This window comes from Rana temporaria, chromosome 2 (genome assembly GCF_905171775.1).
Source record: "Rana temporaria chromosome 2, aRanTem1.1, whole genome shotgun sequence".
Lineage (NCBI taxonomy): Eukaryota > Metazoa > Chordata > Amphibia > Anura > Ranidae > Rana > Rana temporaria.
In genome coordinates, this window is record NC_053490.1 from 117,209,794 (window position 1) to 117,228,031 (window position 18,238).

An 18,238-nucleotide genomic window follows, 5' to 3' on the forward strand; every position below is an offset into this window, starting at 1 on the left:
TATGCAGTAGCAAAAATGCAGTGCCACTCCCCCTTCCCATATTATTATGGGGGGCACCACAAAAATTAAAAGCCAGCAGCTACACATACTTCAGCTGCTGACTTTTAATAGGACACTTACCTGTCCTGGAGTCCAGCAATGTCGGCACCACAGCTGATACTTCCTTCAGCTGTCGGGTGCTGCTGCCGCCACTGCGGGTGGGGGAACCTGGTAGTGAAGCATTATGGCTTTACATCGGGTCCCTACTGTGCCATGCACGAGGCACCACTGCGCTCTCCTACTGGCCCAGTGATGGGGGAAGGAGGAGGGAGCCGAGCTGCTGACGTAATGCGCCACAGCCCGGTCTCCCAGAAGTGGGGACAGGACACCAGTCAAAGACAGGTGCCAAAATGAAAGGCGCCGGAGGAGGGGAGGAGAGAAATGAGCGGAATTTCCACCTTTGGATGGAACTCCGCTTTAATTGATACTGCTGTGAATTTTGGGGATGAATTGCTGCACAGTGTCGGTGTTCTGTCAGAAAGCCGCTACCCATCAGAAAATGCAACGGAAGTCATGTTCCATCGTGGTCATCTTGGTACACCGGTACTCACCTGTAGTTAGCCTACAGTCAGAAGGCGGCAAGCGGATATCTTTTTGTACCCACCGAAGTCTTGCATTTTTACCAGTAAACTGAGCTTATATAGTGACATACGGAATTTTGAAATCCGTGACACTGTTTTGATGTTGAATTTTAAAAGCAGCGGGGAGCCTGCTGATCCCACAGGTTTGCTGATCTGACAGAACACCGTTGATTTTAAGATTCATCATCAAAACAGCTTGATGAATTTCAAAATCTTGCAGTTCACGATATAAGCAGAGTCTACTGGTAAAAATTTGTGTGAATAGCAAGACTCCGGTGGGTGTAAAAAGATATCCGCTTCGGGACTTCAGACTGTAGGCTTAGGGGGGCAATATCAGATAATTAAGTGTCCATAACCTCTCCACAATTACACTTTAAGCCATGTTCACAGTGTCCATACTAGTATGAAAGCCTAATCCCATGCCACCACAAGCTGTTATAAGCTCCTGAGTGGCAATTTAGCATATTCTGCTACCTCAACAACCCATGTTAACAGATTTCCAGAGTCATCAGCATGTTTTCGGTACAGTGCACATGTAAGAAGATATGCAACCTATGATAGTGACATCAAGACACAAAAGATCAGAGATGAGATGACATAAGCAATACAAGATGGAGTATGTTAAATGATTTGAACACAATAACTTTAATGGTCAATTAAAGATGGCAGACACATATTAATTTTTTTTACCATCATTGGGAAAACGATAGCAGCTGGAGATGCCTTAATAACCCAAAGTAAAACCAGACAAGTCAGCTGTATGATGGTAAAAAGATGGACTTTTCGCAGAGGCACATGCCGCAGGTAGCTAAAATCCGGCTGGTGTTTAGCTGGCATAGCGAAGAGAAGAAGCCGGTCAAAGAACTGCAAAAAAAAAAAAAAAACAGAAGTCCTTATCAGTTAAAATGTGGTACATAAACAATACATTTTTATGTTAAATTATATCTAAAACTTCTTTTGGGTTTGAAGTTTATTCTGGTAACCATTGTCATCAGAACGGAAAGTCCAAAACCGAGTTGTTGCAAGAAGTAAAGAGAAAGTCTTTTAACACTTGGTCACAAATGTCATTTACTTTAGATTTATTTTCTCACTTTGTTGTGTCAATGGGACAGGAAATAAAAGATAAACTCCCCAATGGGGAAAAAATATGATAGAAATGTGAACCATTCTATTGTACATTCAAAACCCCCCCAAAAAATGGGTCTCACATATACTAAATAGAGCTGTGCAAAAGGCAACCATTATGTACATATTGTAGCAACCCCTAGCAGACAGAGTTCACATTTTATTAGAAGAATAATAATGACCGCTAGTTATCCTGGCTTACTGCACTTTGTATATTGCTTTTTGCCTTAATATATAATGAAATTCTTATTACTTTCTACCAACAGAATTTGTCAATTGATAAGAAAGAGCATTAGCATCATCTAGGCTGGAGAGAAGTACACATTAATAAGAATTAAAAAAAAAACGGTTTACTGTCAAATCCAAATACATAACTCCTAATTCACAAGTGAACACACCATTTAAAAAGGCTTGAAAAGTAATGGATGCACAACATATGCAGTACTGGTGACACTACAGGTTACGAGTGACAGTACAGGAGGCATTACCACACCTCCTTCCAGCTATGTGTACTACTAGAGAACCTTGGCACAGACACCCATCCTAGCTCTCATCTACCACCCATGTACCCCCCAGTATCCTGAACAGGTACTCCAACTGCAAGATTGAATTTTTTATGTTTATCTGATGTTACACTGCAGTGTAAAACAGATAATCGAGTTACCACAATGCTGAATTAAACTCTGTGGAGGCCATTGGGTAGTAGAAACCTTGAGGCCCCCTCGCAGGTTTCTGCAGGATGATCATGCATGCTCTGGGATACCACTGAACAAAATGGTGTGCACATCAGCCGCTAGATGGAGATGACCATCAGTACTCTACATTACACGTACAGTACAGTACAGACCAAAAGTTTGGACACACCTTCTCATTCAAAGAGTTTTCTTTATTTTCATGACTATGAAAATTGTAGATTCACACTGAAGGCATCAAAACTATGAATTAACACATGTGGAATTATACATAACAAAAAAGTGTGAAACAACTGAAAATATATTTCATATTCTAGGTTCTTCAAAGTAGCCACCTTTTTCAGCAGACACATCTCTAGAACTGTTAAGAGGAGACTGTGTTAATCAGACCTTCATGGTAGAATATCTGCTAGGAAACCACTGCTAAAGAAAGGCAACAAGCAGAAGAGACTTTTTTGGGCTAAAGAACACAAGGAATGGACATTAGACCAGTGGAAATCTGTGCTTTGGTCTGATGAGTCCAAACTTGAGATCTTTGGTTCCAACCCCTGTGTCTTTGTGCAATGCAGAAAAGGTGAACGGATGGACTCTACATGCCTGGTTCCCACCGTGAAGCATGGAGGAGGAGGTGTGATGGTGTGGGGGTGCTTTGCTGGTGAAACTGTTGGGGATTTATTCAAAATTGAAGTCATACTGAACCAGTATGGCTACCACAGCATCTTGCAGCGGCATGCTATTACATCCGGTTTGCATTGAGTTGGACCATCATTTATTTTTCAATAGGACAATGACCCCAAACACACCTCCAGGCTGTGTAAGGGCTATTTGACCAAGAAGGAGAGTGATGGGGTGCTGCGCCAGGTGACTACCTCTTGAAGCTCATCAAGAGAATGCCAAGAGTGTGCAAAGCAGTAATCAAAGCAAAAGGTGGCTACTTTGAAGAACCTAGAATATGAAATATATTTTCAGTTGTTTCACACTTTTTTGTTATGTATAATTCCACATGTGTTAATTCATAGTTTTGAAGGCTTCAGTGTCAATCTACAATTTTCATAGTCATGAAAATATAGAAAACTCTTTGAATGAGAAGGTGTGTCCAAACTTTTGGTCTGTACTGTACATAGGTTGCATCAAAATGTTTTACAAACTGATGACTGAAAGAAGATGAACTTTTAAGAGACAAACTTTAAAGTGAACCTAATGTCTATGGTTTATGTACTTTAAGTTTTTTCTATTGGTATTTGGTAATCCGGCACTGGGTGATCAGAACAGCTGAACTGGCCATGCAGGAAATAGCTTTAAAGGGCTGGGCAGGCATGGAGGCAACCCTTATTAAATTTTCTGAAATCAAAGGTGATTGGAGTCATGGTCCATGAGAAGCTAACCGCTATTCTCAATGACACCTATGCTAAATTTCCTAAAGCATGGACCCTGTAGTTAGATTATAATAGCAACTCCTCCTCTCCCTATAGCTTTTAAAACTACTGTACTAATGTATGGTGGTGGCTTGACTGAGACTCGTAGTCTCACCAACTTAAACTCCCCTTTTTTCCTACCTACTCTCTCCACCCTTCTCCTTTGAACCTTGACTTCTCTTCCTTTCTTTACCTCTCACACTACAGGGGAGATTTACTAAAACTGGTGCACACAGAATCAGTGCAGCTGTGCAGAGTAACCAATCAGCTTCTAAGTTTAAGACCGGGTTCACACTTGCACGACAAACGCTGCGACATTGGGAGCTCATGACGCACTACAGTGCAGCAACTTCTGGCAGTTAATCAACTTATACAATGTATTGTATTGTTGTGCCTATGTGCATTTAAAGTCAGATATCCTTTCTTTGCTTAAGCTGAAATGAATTGAGTAATAAACTCCTTGATGTGCTTGGTTTCTTCCTCTGGAGACAACACTTGACACCCATTTGTATTTGCTGCCAAGAAAATATGAGAAGCTTGAACCTTTTAGTGACTTGTGAATTTCGTTATGCCAACTTTTAAATGCCTTCAACTTACAGGTATAATACTGAGAAAAAGAAATACCAAAACAAATAATAATAATAAAAAAAAAACCTTAGGGAACGTGAACTCTCAGTGTATGTATAGGGAGGAACCATGCATTTCTAATAGATCTTCGAAAGGGAGAGGAGATGGAGTATTGTGGGGTGAAATGGGACAGGGAGTTTAGCTATAATGGAATAACAAATTGCCAGTAATGGATGCCTTTTTCATGAAAACATACAAAATACTTAGATTGAACATTTTTTTTAAGAGTCATCCCATTAAAAGGGGGGGTATATATAGGCAAAAGATCAGCTAAACTTAAAAAGGATAGGATGATCCACAGTAGTATTCTATTCAATATGGCAGCATAGGTCATGTACCCTAGGTAATTTAAGCTGGACATAGAGGGTATTTCAACAACCATAGTAATACCTGTGACCCATAAAGGGCGATCTAGGAAGATATGGCACTGAGTGAGGAATGGAAATCTATGTAAAATATCCCTTTGCGACGTAAATGGTTAATAACCTCATTGGTTGATATATACCTTATAGATTTACCTATACCATTTTTCCTCAAACCAGTGTCATCTTCCCTATTAACAGGATACATCCTGCTATACGATCTTTATTTCTAATGTGATAAGATAATAATTCTTTATATTCACTACTTCTTATTTTTTACTTTTTACTTGGGTATTTAAAAAATTCCGGCAAAAGCTACCATATCACTCCACTAGTTAGTCTGTTTGTCTTGAATGTCACTGTGTTGGATGTATCTGATTTCTAATTAACCCAGCTGAAATCAAACAATTACTAATGACCCTGGGCTATTTAATGGGAGATCTTGAACACACATCTATGCTCCGATGAAGATCTGTTAGGATCGAAACATGTAAGCATCACGCTTATCAGCGATGAAGCAGGACTGACCACCACTACAGCCACCTGATTATATCTTTACTGGGGGCCTTCTCTCCCAACTTGAGAATCTATTTTTACTGCAGCATACATCACTGCACGGACATCACTTTGAGACATACAGCAAGTATTTAAAACTGCATGCTGACTTCTTATTGCCTATCTACACTGCCATCTACTGGCATTCAAAGACATTACAAAGGCATCTATTCACCCTGGAACTGAATGGTCTGGCCTTGGTATGCAGAGGACCTGATTTGAGGGCGCACTTCCTACCCTACCACTGGAGGAATCTGCAAAAAAACGCCGGCCTCTGTAACCAGAGGAATCTCTGAAATCTACAGATACTGACTACTTTCCAAGGGTGGTAAGATCTAAGCAATAAGTAGTCTTTGATATTGTGATCTTGTTTTTCAGCTGTACCGAAGTATGGTACATCTTGCTGATTGCAGCCTCTACAGCAATCCTTGCTTGGTTCAAACAGATCCCATTATATGGTAATCACACCTATCATTGCCAAACTAGCAGTGTTTCCAATGACTTACTTGCTGCTGTCTACCATTGAATTGTAGTTCTACTTCATCTCCATGTGGAATTTGTCCCCTATGAACTGGTGATAGAATTGATTGGAACTGTATCCAGCTTCACAGATTTTTTTGCGGCTATACTATCCTCAATCTAGCCCTGTGATCTATATATTCTTTATCATGCCCCAGTTCTTTGATTCCTGCAGGTGTATGTAAGCTGTGTGTATGGTTGTGGTGGCCACTTGTCCTTGTTTAGACTAACGTCTAATTTTACTAGTGCTGTGGAGATACTGGCACTTTTTGTGTTATTAATGTGTTTTTATGTGGATAATTAATAAATTGCAGTCATATTTATCCGTATTCCTTTTTGACCAATTCTTTTTTTCTCTCCCAATTTTTGATATGTTGAACCTTTTAGTGACTTGTGAATTTCGTTATGCCAACTTTTAAATGCCTTCAACTTACAGGTATAATACTGAGAAAAAGAAATACCAAAACAAATAATAATAATAAAAAAAAAAACTTAGGGAACGTGAACTCTCAGTGTATGTATAGGGAGGAACCATGCATTTCTAATAGATCTTCGAACTGGGAAATCACCCACCATCACTTAGTAACACAGAAGTCCGGCTTCTGCGTTTACAAGTGATAGCTTATCTCCCAGTAGCTCTCACAGGTCAGATCTCCTGAGCAGATCCCACTGAGTGCCGGACAGGCACAAGGGCGATACAGAACAGGTGCCCAGGGTTCAGTGCAGTCATGGGCGGGAGAGGGCGCATGGTAGGCTGCACCCTCTGTGGTCCCCCTTTTTTCAGTGGTGACCAGTTGTTGATGCTCCTACTGCATGATCTCATTTGAAAGTGACTGTAGTATAGTATAGTATGCTGGGAGGTACTACAGCCGGATGGGTGCTTCAGCTTATATTGCATCAAACATAAGACATGTGGCAGTCGGTGGAGCTATTAAGGAGGGGGGGGGATGAGGGCAGTGGGGGGAGGGGTTGTATGCAGAGGTAAGGGCTACCATTTGATGACATTTGGCAGGTATGTGTGTGTGAAGGGCATGGTTGAGTTACTGCACCTATGCTCTGAGAAAAAAAAAAAGCCATATATATATATACATATATATATATATATATATATATATATATACATATATATATATATATATATATATATATATATATATACATATATATATATATATATATATATATATATATATATATATATATATATATATATATATATATATATACACACACACACACACACACACACACACACACACACACACACACACACACACACACACACACACACACACACACACACACACACACACACACACACACACACACACACACACATATATACACACACACACACACATACATATACATACACACATACACATTATATCCCAAAGCAATTTGCTACTGATTGTCAGCAACCACCTTTTGCTGGTTGCCCTGGCAGCTCTGGACGTACACAGCAGCTGTCACAGACAGGTAGAATATAATGTATTTCACAGGAGACTTGCAGAGAACAATTACTTGGGCACCCGGGAGCATTTAACAGCACAAAAGGGAATAATAGCCTGCCAATCTTCCAGTGATAGAAGAGACACAATCTTCCCTTCTCCCAACGAGGACAAAGAGTTCCCCCTCTAGACAACTGGCATTCCGCACACTCTTAATTTATCTATGCTGGCATGCAGCCTGGTAGGACAAAGTGTATTAAAAAGGGGCTGCCAGAAACTGGGTTAATTATCAAGACTGATTGCATCACATTAGGTTTATGTATTATGTGCTGACTTCAGGGTTTTCGTGAAGTTATGTGAGGTTTCTGCAAAAATCTTCATCACCTGAATATAGTGGGCATAAATTTTTGTATACCTAGTCTAGAGCGTACCTTGCTTTGCATGTGATACAGCAATGTTAGCTCACCGTAAATCCAGAGTCACCTAGTTTCTCACCTCTCTTACCCTACATGGAATAATAATCCACCTGTATTCCTCTTATCCAGAGATCTGACCGACTGTATTGTCTGTATATTTTCCAGGCGACTCATTTTGTCCTGATATGTATATGCAGCCTACATTTGTACATATGCAGCTTACAGCCAGTGTGCATTCAGGGCCGCACATCGTCCCTACACCCCCAAGAAAAGAAAATTGCATCATCTATGACCTGCTTTAGTTCTCAATATCTTTTTTACTGTATGCATTAGTTAGTCTCCTTTTTACTTTACTTGTTTAACTACACCCTTTAAACAATGTGGCTACACCTAGTTTTTTGACAACGTTTGAGCTTCTCCCTATATTCATCCTATATTCTGTTTTCCCACGTTCAAATCTCAATGCGATAATGGGCATGGCATCCTCCTACACCTGAAACACTAGTATTGCTAATCAGAACTAGGGCCTCCTATATGCTTCTGTACATACAGTATGTGGCTAATGCAAGCACAGAAATGATATGTGAACACAACAGATGCAAAGAGTGTCAGGTTGGTGTTGATGGCAGCTCAGACCATATTCAGTCTTGCAGGCTCCAAAGCAAATACAATAGAGAAAAATATTGTATTGAAAAAGACTGAACATGCCCTCCTCAGAACAATGGGTGTCCTTAGAATGGAAACAAAGAAAAGGGAAAAGAGTGTGCACGGACCATGTGCATTGCCAAAGATAACATTTATTTAAAAAAATTAACAGTAGTAGTCATACTCACAAACAAATGTGTTTAAAAGCGTTTGTCAGTACATCAGCAAATGGAACCATGTCTCTAGACACCTGCAACCTAAATCGGGTGTTGAAAGGGACCCAATGGCATTGCAAACGGCAAACGCGTTTCGAGGGAGGACCCTCTTCCTTCGAGCTGGGGGGCTGCTACACTACAGGTTTTTCACCTTAAGCCCCAGTTCACACTTGTGCGATGCAGGAACTCTGCAAATCCACTGCAGGTTCCCGCATCGCACCAAATTCGCACAGCAGTTTACACTGACATATGCAAACTGCCAGGAGTGTCAATACATTGTTAATGACACTATTTCAGCTTGCATACATTTCAGCTTGCATTCCAACAGTTCGGACGTGAGAACACCCATGTGATCCGATTCTGGTGCGGACCAAAAAAAAAGGGTCCTGTGCGAGTCTGGTCCGAACGCAATGCGATATCAGTCATACTGTCTGTATAGCTGAAATCACATCACACTGACATCTCGTGTGATTTGCACTGCAGTGCAATTCACAGAGCGCGCTAGCGTGAACCGGCACTAATGCATAGAATGCATTAAGGTGAAAAACCTTGAGGGTTTACAACCACTTTAACTTTAGAAGCAGTAAAAAACAAACATCTGGTTATAGTCATTAGTGATGTTCTTACCTGAATTCCTCTCAGTGAAGACACTCCCATATAGAGAAACACTCCATACAATACAGGCATTGGAATAAACTGTAAGACAATAACATAACATTTATTATTACAGGTACTTATATAGCACTGGCAATTTACGCAGCGCTTTACTTATATTATACAGTACATACACATCAGTCCCTGTCCTCAAAGAGCTTACAATCTAAGGTCCCTAAATCACATTCATACATACTAGGGTCAGTTTAGAAAAGCACCGATTAACATGTCTTTGGAGTGTGGGAGGAAACCGGAGTACTTGGAAGAAACCCACGCAGACACATGGAGAGCATGAAAACTCCAGGCAGATAGGGCCGGGGTTGGGAAAACTGTCAAAGGCTTGCACACAGTCCAGATTGTCTACATAAAATATACTCAGACCATGAGGAAAAAAGCAGCCAAGAAATATTGCAGATTTCAGAAGTTCCATAGGAAAGGAAATACTGAAAAAGAGCAACTAGAGAAAGGAAGCGAAGACCCTAGCACAGGTTAATTCTTTTAATTAAAAACAAATAAAATAATTAAAAAATATTGCACTCGTGTGTGTTTCAGGGGCATGTCCTTCCTTTGTCAAGTTTATGGCCATTGGCCTGACAAAAGTTGAACAAACCTCTGAAACACGTTGTAATAACAACCTCACATAAGCCAGCTTGATAGCCGGTACTCCCCATACCCTTAGTAAACGCCGGCTCCAGTCTCCTTATTGGCAGCAATGGCTTGGCATTGCAGCCGGGCTGCTTGTGCCTGCAACTGCTCTCAGGACTACCAAACAGACCGTGGGCTCTTCCCCTCCAGCTAGACAACAGTGGGGGCTGCGCTCTATCCTTCTCCCCAGTGCTGTACAATCTACAGTGGGAACTGACATGTGCTGCTCAGTCCATCCACCAATACACCTGCTCTGGAGTGTCATAACATTGGGATAGCTGGAGCTCCGTGTTGTGTCATTGAAGTGCCTGTATACAGTATATCTCGCACATGTGAGTGCAATAATTTTAAATTATTTTATTTGTTTTTAATAAAAGGATTAACCTGCAATAGGGTCTGCACTTTCTTTTTGAATGCGCAGTGGCCACCTGGCTGTAAAGCAAGCTGTCATACTAGTTCACACGGAACCAAGCCTTAGTGCCAGTTCACATTGGGGCAACACGACTTCCAGCGCGACTTTACAAAGCAACTTGGAGACGACTTCAGCGCTACTTGGAGCAACTTACAACGCGACTTCAAGTCGCCTCCAGGACAGGCGACTTTGCCAATGGCCAATCACATAATAATCTGCTCTGTGGGAGGAAGGGGTTTTCCTTAGAAAACTATTTTCACTTCCTGGAAAGTTGCTTCAGTTAAGACAGGGGATCCGACTTGGAGGCCACTTCCATTGAAATCAATGGGTACAAGTCGCCTAGAAGTCGCCTTGAAGTAGTACAGGAACCTTTTCTGAAGTTGGAACGACTTCAGTAGTGTAAATTAGGACAGCTCTCATTGACCAACATGTAATTTCTTATGTCACCCGAATTGGGGCGACACAAGTCGGATCCCAAGTTGCGGTAGTGTGAACCGGCACTTAAAGGAACACTAAAGGCAGAATAAAAAAAAATAAATAAATAACAAACATGTTATACTTACCTCCGCTGTGCAGTTCGTTTTGCACGGAGTGGCCCCGAATCCTGTCTTTTGGTGTCCCTCGGCGGCTGTCTCAGGTCCTCCTCGCAAAAGCTTTCCATGTTCATGCGAGCTCCCTCGCATGGTGGAAAGCTTTTGCGAGCGCGCTCCCGTGGTACAGCGGCGGGCATAGCCGCCGACTGTATCACTCAGCCCCGCCCCCCGCGTCATCTGCTGTGATTGACAGCAGCGACAGCCAATGGCTGCGCTGCTATCAATCTGCCCAGCCTAGCCAATCAACGGCCAGGCTGGGAACCGAACAAGATGACAAGCACGCGCCCGGGACTTTCGAACGGTGAGGTAAGTAAAACGGGGGCTCGGGGGGGGGGTGGCTTCGCTGTCAGATGTTTTTTTACCTAAGGGCCCTTTCACACGGGCGGACAAACGGTCCGTTTTTTACAAGTCCGTAAACGGACTTGTAATGCTTCCCTATGGGATTGCAGACGTTAGCGGATGATGCATCCGCTAACGTCCGCAAACATCCGCCTCCGCAGAAGATCTGCTTTTTCAGACGACAGAAAACCCTATTTTTCTTCCGTCTGGCGGAACGGATCGGATAAATACGGACACACGGTCCGTATTCATCCGATTCCCCATAGGGGAGAGCGGAGGAAAGACAGGGCGGTCTCTGCACAGTGTGCGGGGACCGCCATGTCCGCCGACAGCTCAGCGGGGATTTACGGATGATCCCCGCTGAGCCGACGGATACACGCGTGGCGGATCAATACGGATCCGCTCCGTGTGAAAAAGCCCTTAATGCATAGGATGCATTAAGGTAAAAAAACTTTTACCTTTACAAGCCCTTTAATAATATCTATTATTAATAAACACACACACACACACACACACATTTTTGTTTTAAGAAGAAAGAGAACCGTTGGGACTTTATGAGGCGGTGACCTGGTAAGGTCAATTGCCTCCATCCCCATCTATAAAGTTTAATTTAATATATAAAAGTTAACATACAAACTCATAATCATGAGTGTATATCAAATAAAATTATAATAACTGGTACAATTCATAAAAATGTATATCCATACATACAATATAGGCAGGTTGCCACATGATTATAAACGGTTAATATCAAAAATGTATACATACTAAACAGATATCAATTGAATCACAGGCCACTCGCACCACCTCAGCTTCCGTTGGAGATGCCCCCCCTTTGGGGATCCCTGCTTTACAGTGCCACACTTTCAGTCCAAATAGCAATTATATACTCAACTTTGTAAGTATGGAAGGGAGTGGGGTTTTGTATCCCGTTTGGCCGTTTATTTGGTTTGACCTTATTTTATATTTATATTTTTAATGATTTATTTTTTCCTTGGGTAGGATCAGACCATACAGGAACTCCTATGATATTTTTTATTGAACTCACGCGCATGCTCCTGAAGAGTGGATAAATCCATGAAATGCATAGAGCCATTTAATGGCGTGTTCCTATGATTCACTTAATATCTGTTAGTATGTATTCATTTTTGATATTAACCATTTATAATCATGTGGCAACTTGCCTACAGTATATTGTATGTATGGATATACATTTTTATGAATTGTACCAGTTATTATAATTGTATTGGATGTAAACTCATGATTATGCATTTTTATGTTAACTTTTATAAATTAAATTGAACTTTATACACCTACTTGCTTCATCTAAAGTCCCAATCTCCTCTCCCACACTTTTGTGTGTGTACATTTTTCCCCTCTAGCACAGAAAAATAGATGCAGTGTATCTTTCTTTCCTTTTAAGAGGAGAAAACACACCGATCACTGGGATAGCCAATCACAACTATCAGGTGATTGAGAATTGGACCTTCTGGTTACCAATCGTTAGTACTAGACCTAGGGCGCTCGGTGAGAGCTCAAGCTCTGCTAGGGGAGCGCGGGCTCCCAGCGCAAACACATGTACACAATTGTGGCCACAACATATATGCAGCCTCACTGAAGTGGGTCTTCTATGTGTACAGTGGGTGCCATGGGGTTAGGGCCAACTCCTCATGAGAAGCAACATAAAAATTCAAGAAAAAAAGTGTGGGGGAAGAGAAATTGGACTTGTCTTTCCCGTGGCCAGCTTCTGACTTTGGTACCTAGGTAAGGGCTAAATCATCCTCCTCCAGACATTCTGGGGTATGTAGAGATTCCAAGTGTCACTAAGAGGATGCTCAAGCATGGTGCTGCAGCAACTTTTCTCAGGATTTGAAATACTCATCATTCCATGAGGTCTAGTCAGCAGGAGGCAATTTTTACATTTATGGTGTTTATTCGAAGATGACGGCCCACTGAAAAAAATCGGACTTTCTCTCAAAAAGTGTTTTTACATAGGGAAGTAGGGGTCTAAAAGGAAATCAAACCCTGCATTTTTATGAGCGTCTGCCAATTGCAGTAAAAAGACAAAACATAACTCATTCAGTAAACTCAACACTTTTGACTAATCATTCTGATTTGAAGATGGTGTTTCTCACCTTTAGTACTCCTGTCATAAAGACAGAGCAACCCATAAGCACAAAGATCATCAGTCCGGTCACTCTCTGCTCCCTGATCCCAAGGAACTTGGGCTGCTCTCCTGGAGCAGAACACTCTGACTCCAGTTTAAGACTATTTACATGGGTGATGGACAGCACAGTAGCAGCAACAAACCACGGCAGCCCCATGATAGAGCAGATTCCCAGCATCAGCCCCACCATCAGCAGGTCTAGATGGTAACCACATCCTTTCTGCCAAAGAGAAAGAAATGAAAACATTTACCATACATTAGTTCAGACAATGGAAACTGGAGAAGTTAAAACATAGAATCAGAACACAGAAACATAGAAAAACGTTGGCAGAAAAAGAGCATGTGGTACATCAAATCTGTCTCTATTTTTTTAAGCTTTTTGCCCGATTATAGCTCTACATTGGTCCCAAACACATTTAACCCATTCGCTACCAGGTGCTGCTCTTCACTTTTAAACTCAGGTGAGCAGACCATTTTTCCAATTTTCTCTTTTTTCACTCACAGCCTTTAGAGTTTGTAAAAGACTCCCTAAACCATACATTTTCTGGAAGCACATGACCAGTAGAATAAAAAGATGGTGCTACTAATTTTGTAGGCCACATTGAGCATTTTCTTTAAAATGAATGCTCACAAAAAACAACATAACATGAAAAATTCCTGTTAAAACGCTTAGAGTTAATAAATAATAGTTTTTAATTTTGAATTGTGCCTTTTTTTTGCAAAATGGTTAAAAGTCAAGGTATGGGATACCATAAAGAAGCAACTTAAGTGACATTAAAGCCTCAATTTCTTTTTTGAAATTAACAAACATGTTATACTTACCTGCTCTGTGCAATGGTTTTGCACAGAGCAGCCCCAATCCCCTTCTTCTGTTACCCACGCCAGAGCTCTAGGCCCCTCCTCTTCAGCGGGAAAGTGGCTTTCAATGGGGTAACCAGTGTAAGCTCGCTCCCAAGCCTCACACTTCACTCCTGTGTCACAGCATTTGAGAGCCAATGGCTCCCGCTGCTGTCAATCTGGCCATTTAGGCGGGAGACAACAGCTGGAGCCGCTGCTCTCATACACGTCGCTGGATCGGATCAGGCGGAGGTAAAATAAAAATGGGGGGGGGGGGGAGCTGCAGCACAGAAGGTTTTTCACCTTCATGCATAAGGAGCATGAAGGTGAAAAACCATAACGCTTTAGAACCATTTTATGTTAAATATCTGGAAGTTGGTTTCACATGTGTTGTGGTAACAGCCGATCTGCAATGCCATGTGCATTGCAAAAAAATGATGCAGGCATACATAATATTGCAATGCATCACGTTACAATACTCAGCAGTGTGTGGCAATGTGCTCCTGCACCAAGAGTTTAACTTATTTTTAAATACGTTTCAAAAAAGGAATAAAATCAAACACAGCAATGGAATCTTACAATTAACAATGTTCTGCAGCACTTGTGTACAACACAAACCAGCGCTCTTGAGCTATGTGCACGGTAATACATGCCCACAAAAGTGAATGGGCTCAGTGTGTTGGTACACTGCACCAACACACACAGGGGTTAATTTACTAAAACTGGAGAGTGCAAAATCTGGTGTAGCTGTGCATGGCAGCCAATCAGCTTCTAATTTCAGCTTGTACAATTAAGCTTTGGCAATAGAACCTGGAAGCAGAGTGGTTTCTATGTAGAGCTACATCAGATTTTGCACTTTCAGTTTTAGTAAATCAACCCCATAGTGTGCATCCCCACTATGTTTGTAGTGCATATGCGTATGTTACACATGTGTGTGTTGGGGGTTTTAAAGACTCATTCACTTGGCAACAAAGGGCCATACAGTGTCAAGTAAAGTGCAAGAGTCACAGGTGTTTGTGTACAGCTCTGGCCGGTAACCTTTCCCAAACAACCACAGGCTGACAGACACCGCGTCTGTACAAATGAAGCCGCACATTTGGGCAGTTACATGTCTTCAGGGATGTAGGAGTGGCCCAGTTTGCATCTAGGATGTGGGGTTATATGCGTACAGCTACAGGGGCTTTCATTGGTTTGTACAGACTGATGACCATGACTATACGCAAACACCTGTGACTCCCAGGCGCAGGAATACGCCCTCTGTGTGAATGAGGCCTTACTTCTGTTTTTATAATTATTTATACATTAAATTTTCTCGTTTTTTACAGCTCTGTTAAAAGGGGTTTTGGTTTAATATTGGAGGTGAAAACAAACCAGATGTTTTATTTTTGAGATGAAGAAAGAAACGGAGGACACAAAGCTTTATTGAACAAGCCGAAGTTAAAAGTTGATTGGGTACCATACACAGCTGCACCAGTATTTGAAACTTTCCAGTTTTAATCAACCCCAGAGTCATATTTTTAATAACAGCTTTGAACAACATCTTGTCAGACACTGATCACAGCTATTCATTTATTTAGCATGGTCTGGAGGACAATGAATTCTGTTATAAGTTCATGGCTACTGAATGGACTATGAGAAGAAACTGGCAAGCCAAGGACATTAGGCTTACTGAGCTGGCCAGCTGGAAGCAGTCCCTTTCCAACATAAGTCTAAATCCCTGTACACACGCTCGATTTTCACGGCGGTAAAAATTCCGCCATGAAAACCGAGGGGAAAGCCGAGAACCCGGCAGGAAAACTGCCATGGAGCTTTGGCCGGGAATCCCGGCCGTGTGTATGCTCCGTGGGCACTGCTTCGCAGTTTTTGCTATATTATTATTAGTATTAGTAAAACTGGCGGCAAAAAAGCCGCCGGGAATCCCAACGGGAAAATAGAGAGCAGGTTCTCTATTTTCCCGTCGGGATTCCCATCTATTTTCCTGATGGAAAAACTGCTAGGAAGCATGCACATGTCCTGTTTTCCCGGCCAAAGGCTCTGGGCAGTTTTCCTGGCAGTAAAACTGGTCGTGTGTACGGGGCTTTAGGCTGTGTTCACATATGTGTGGGTCCATCTTTGGTGCATAGTCCAGTGCGGTTTCCATTCAGTGGTTCAGGTGTGAATTTGACACTGAAGTCGCACCTGAACCGGACTGAAAAACGCACAGGACCTTTTTAGAATTTGGACCGCAGCCGTTCCGCATATATGTGAACCGGCTTCATTGAAAGTCGGTCTAGTTTACATGATATGCGAATTTGATGTGGTTCAAAATACATCCGATTCACATATATGTGAACCAAACCTTACTGTTGCCTGGTTCATTATCTTTGCTGGAAGTGTGTTTGTAACTACTCTTTCGGTTCTAAGGTTAGTTTTGAACTTTCCTAATTTGAAGTAATGTCCCTGTATTATTTATGTCAGCTTGACGTAAAAAATACAACCCTCCTAAACTTTATTCACAGCCTTAAAGGATACCTAAAAAGGTTCACTTTTAGTAACATGCTACCAACTTGTAACTTGTTAATATAGCACAACACCCCCCTCAATACCCTATTGGGACAACGGCAGAGATCCTCTCCCAGCACCCGCTGTTGCAATTTGAAAATAGCCCAGATGTGCAAGACTCTGGCCACACGGCCATGTAATCATTCATTTACACAGATCCGTGAATGAATAAACTACAATTACTGTAGGTCTCAACGAACTATGAGTGCACTGGTGAGTGCTCTCACAGCCCACCAATTTTTCCTGGACTTCAGTAACTATCTGCCCATACTGGAGATATGGGTGGATAGCTGTACTGACAGTCTGCAGGTAAGTGCCGATCGCAGGTGCAATGCTCTGAAGGCTCCTAAGAAAAAATTATACATGCACATTTTTTTTAACCTAAAAAAAAGGGGGGGGGGGGGGAGATTAATGTATTTTTTTTTTTAAAGTGAACTTATCCTTTAACTACTAACGAAAGAGGTTGTCTGACATACAGCAATAAATATGAAGTTCCTGTAAAAGTGTACCAATGTTAACACGTTTAAGTACCTCTAATTTAGTCAGTATAAATGAAGAGAAAGGTAAACGATGTAGACAACCAATATTATTTAATTAAAAAAATAAAACATTTGTCACTTATTCAGTAGAGGTATTGTGCTTATTTTTGTAGGTGCAACTTACATTTAAAATAGTGGTAAATAATAAAAGTGCTACTTTTTACCATGTTTCTATATAGAAGTTTTACCTTAAGTTTGTGCTCCTTTCTGTTGATAATGACAGCTGTAATCTGCTGGTCCATAAATATGAGAATGGTGCAAAGGAGGGCCGGGATGATTGTAGGGAAAACGGTCCACCAGGGATTCGGCCCAATGGGGTTCACAATCCATCCTCTATCATCTCTGGTTGGCTTTAATTGAAGAAAACCAAGAATTATAATTTTGTAGAACTGTTTTTAAATGGTTTAAAAGCCACTCTTTCCACCTATGAATGTGACTTACAGGCTCCAACTGCACATTCTCTAGCATGAAAGCACAGACCACCTGAGTGATTTATGAAATGTGAAATTAAATTGTGCTACTGTATTATTACAATGCGATTATTAGGGGAGGTAACATCACAGATACTCACATAACTAAATAGTTAAAGGTAGACACTACCCTAACAAGTCTATCTTCAAATGGCTGTGTACAGAGATTTTACAAAGGTTTTATTTATTTTTTTCGTTTTCTCTTAGATAGAAACTGATGAATTGACATCTACAAACCACTGAACAGTACACTTCAATGGCTACATGAGAAGAAAATACGATTAAAATACACAAAAAAAACATCAAAAACATGTAAAAAATGCACTACATGCTTTTCTGCAATGTCTTCATTGAAGTCTAATAAACCAAAAACGCACCCTTTCCAAAAGTGGAGCGGCT

At 41.4% G+C, this 18,238-nt stretch overlaps 1 protein-coding gene across 1 annotated transcript in view; it reads right to left on the minus strand.

Moving 5' to 3' along the window:
• SLC4A8 (solute carrier family 4 member 8) overlaps positions 1-18,238 on the minus strand; it is a 200,458-nt gene that overhangs the window by 18,231 nt on the left and 163,989 nt on the right. Inside the window, exons 18-21 of the mRNA XM_040340821.1 lie at positions 17,558-17,719; positions 13,421-13,672; positions 9,270-9,338; positions 1,311-1,484 (exon numbers count right to left, since the gene is read on the minus strand). Of these exons, the coding sequence (XP_040196755.1) occupies positions 1,311-1,484; positions 9,270-9,338; positions 13,421-13,672; positions 17,558-17,719 (657 nt within the window). The remainder of the gene's footprint in view (positions 1-1,310; positions 1,485-9,269; positions 9,339-13,420; positions 13,673-17,557; positions 17,720-18,238) is intronic.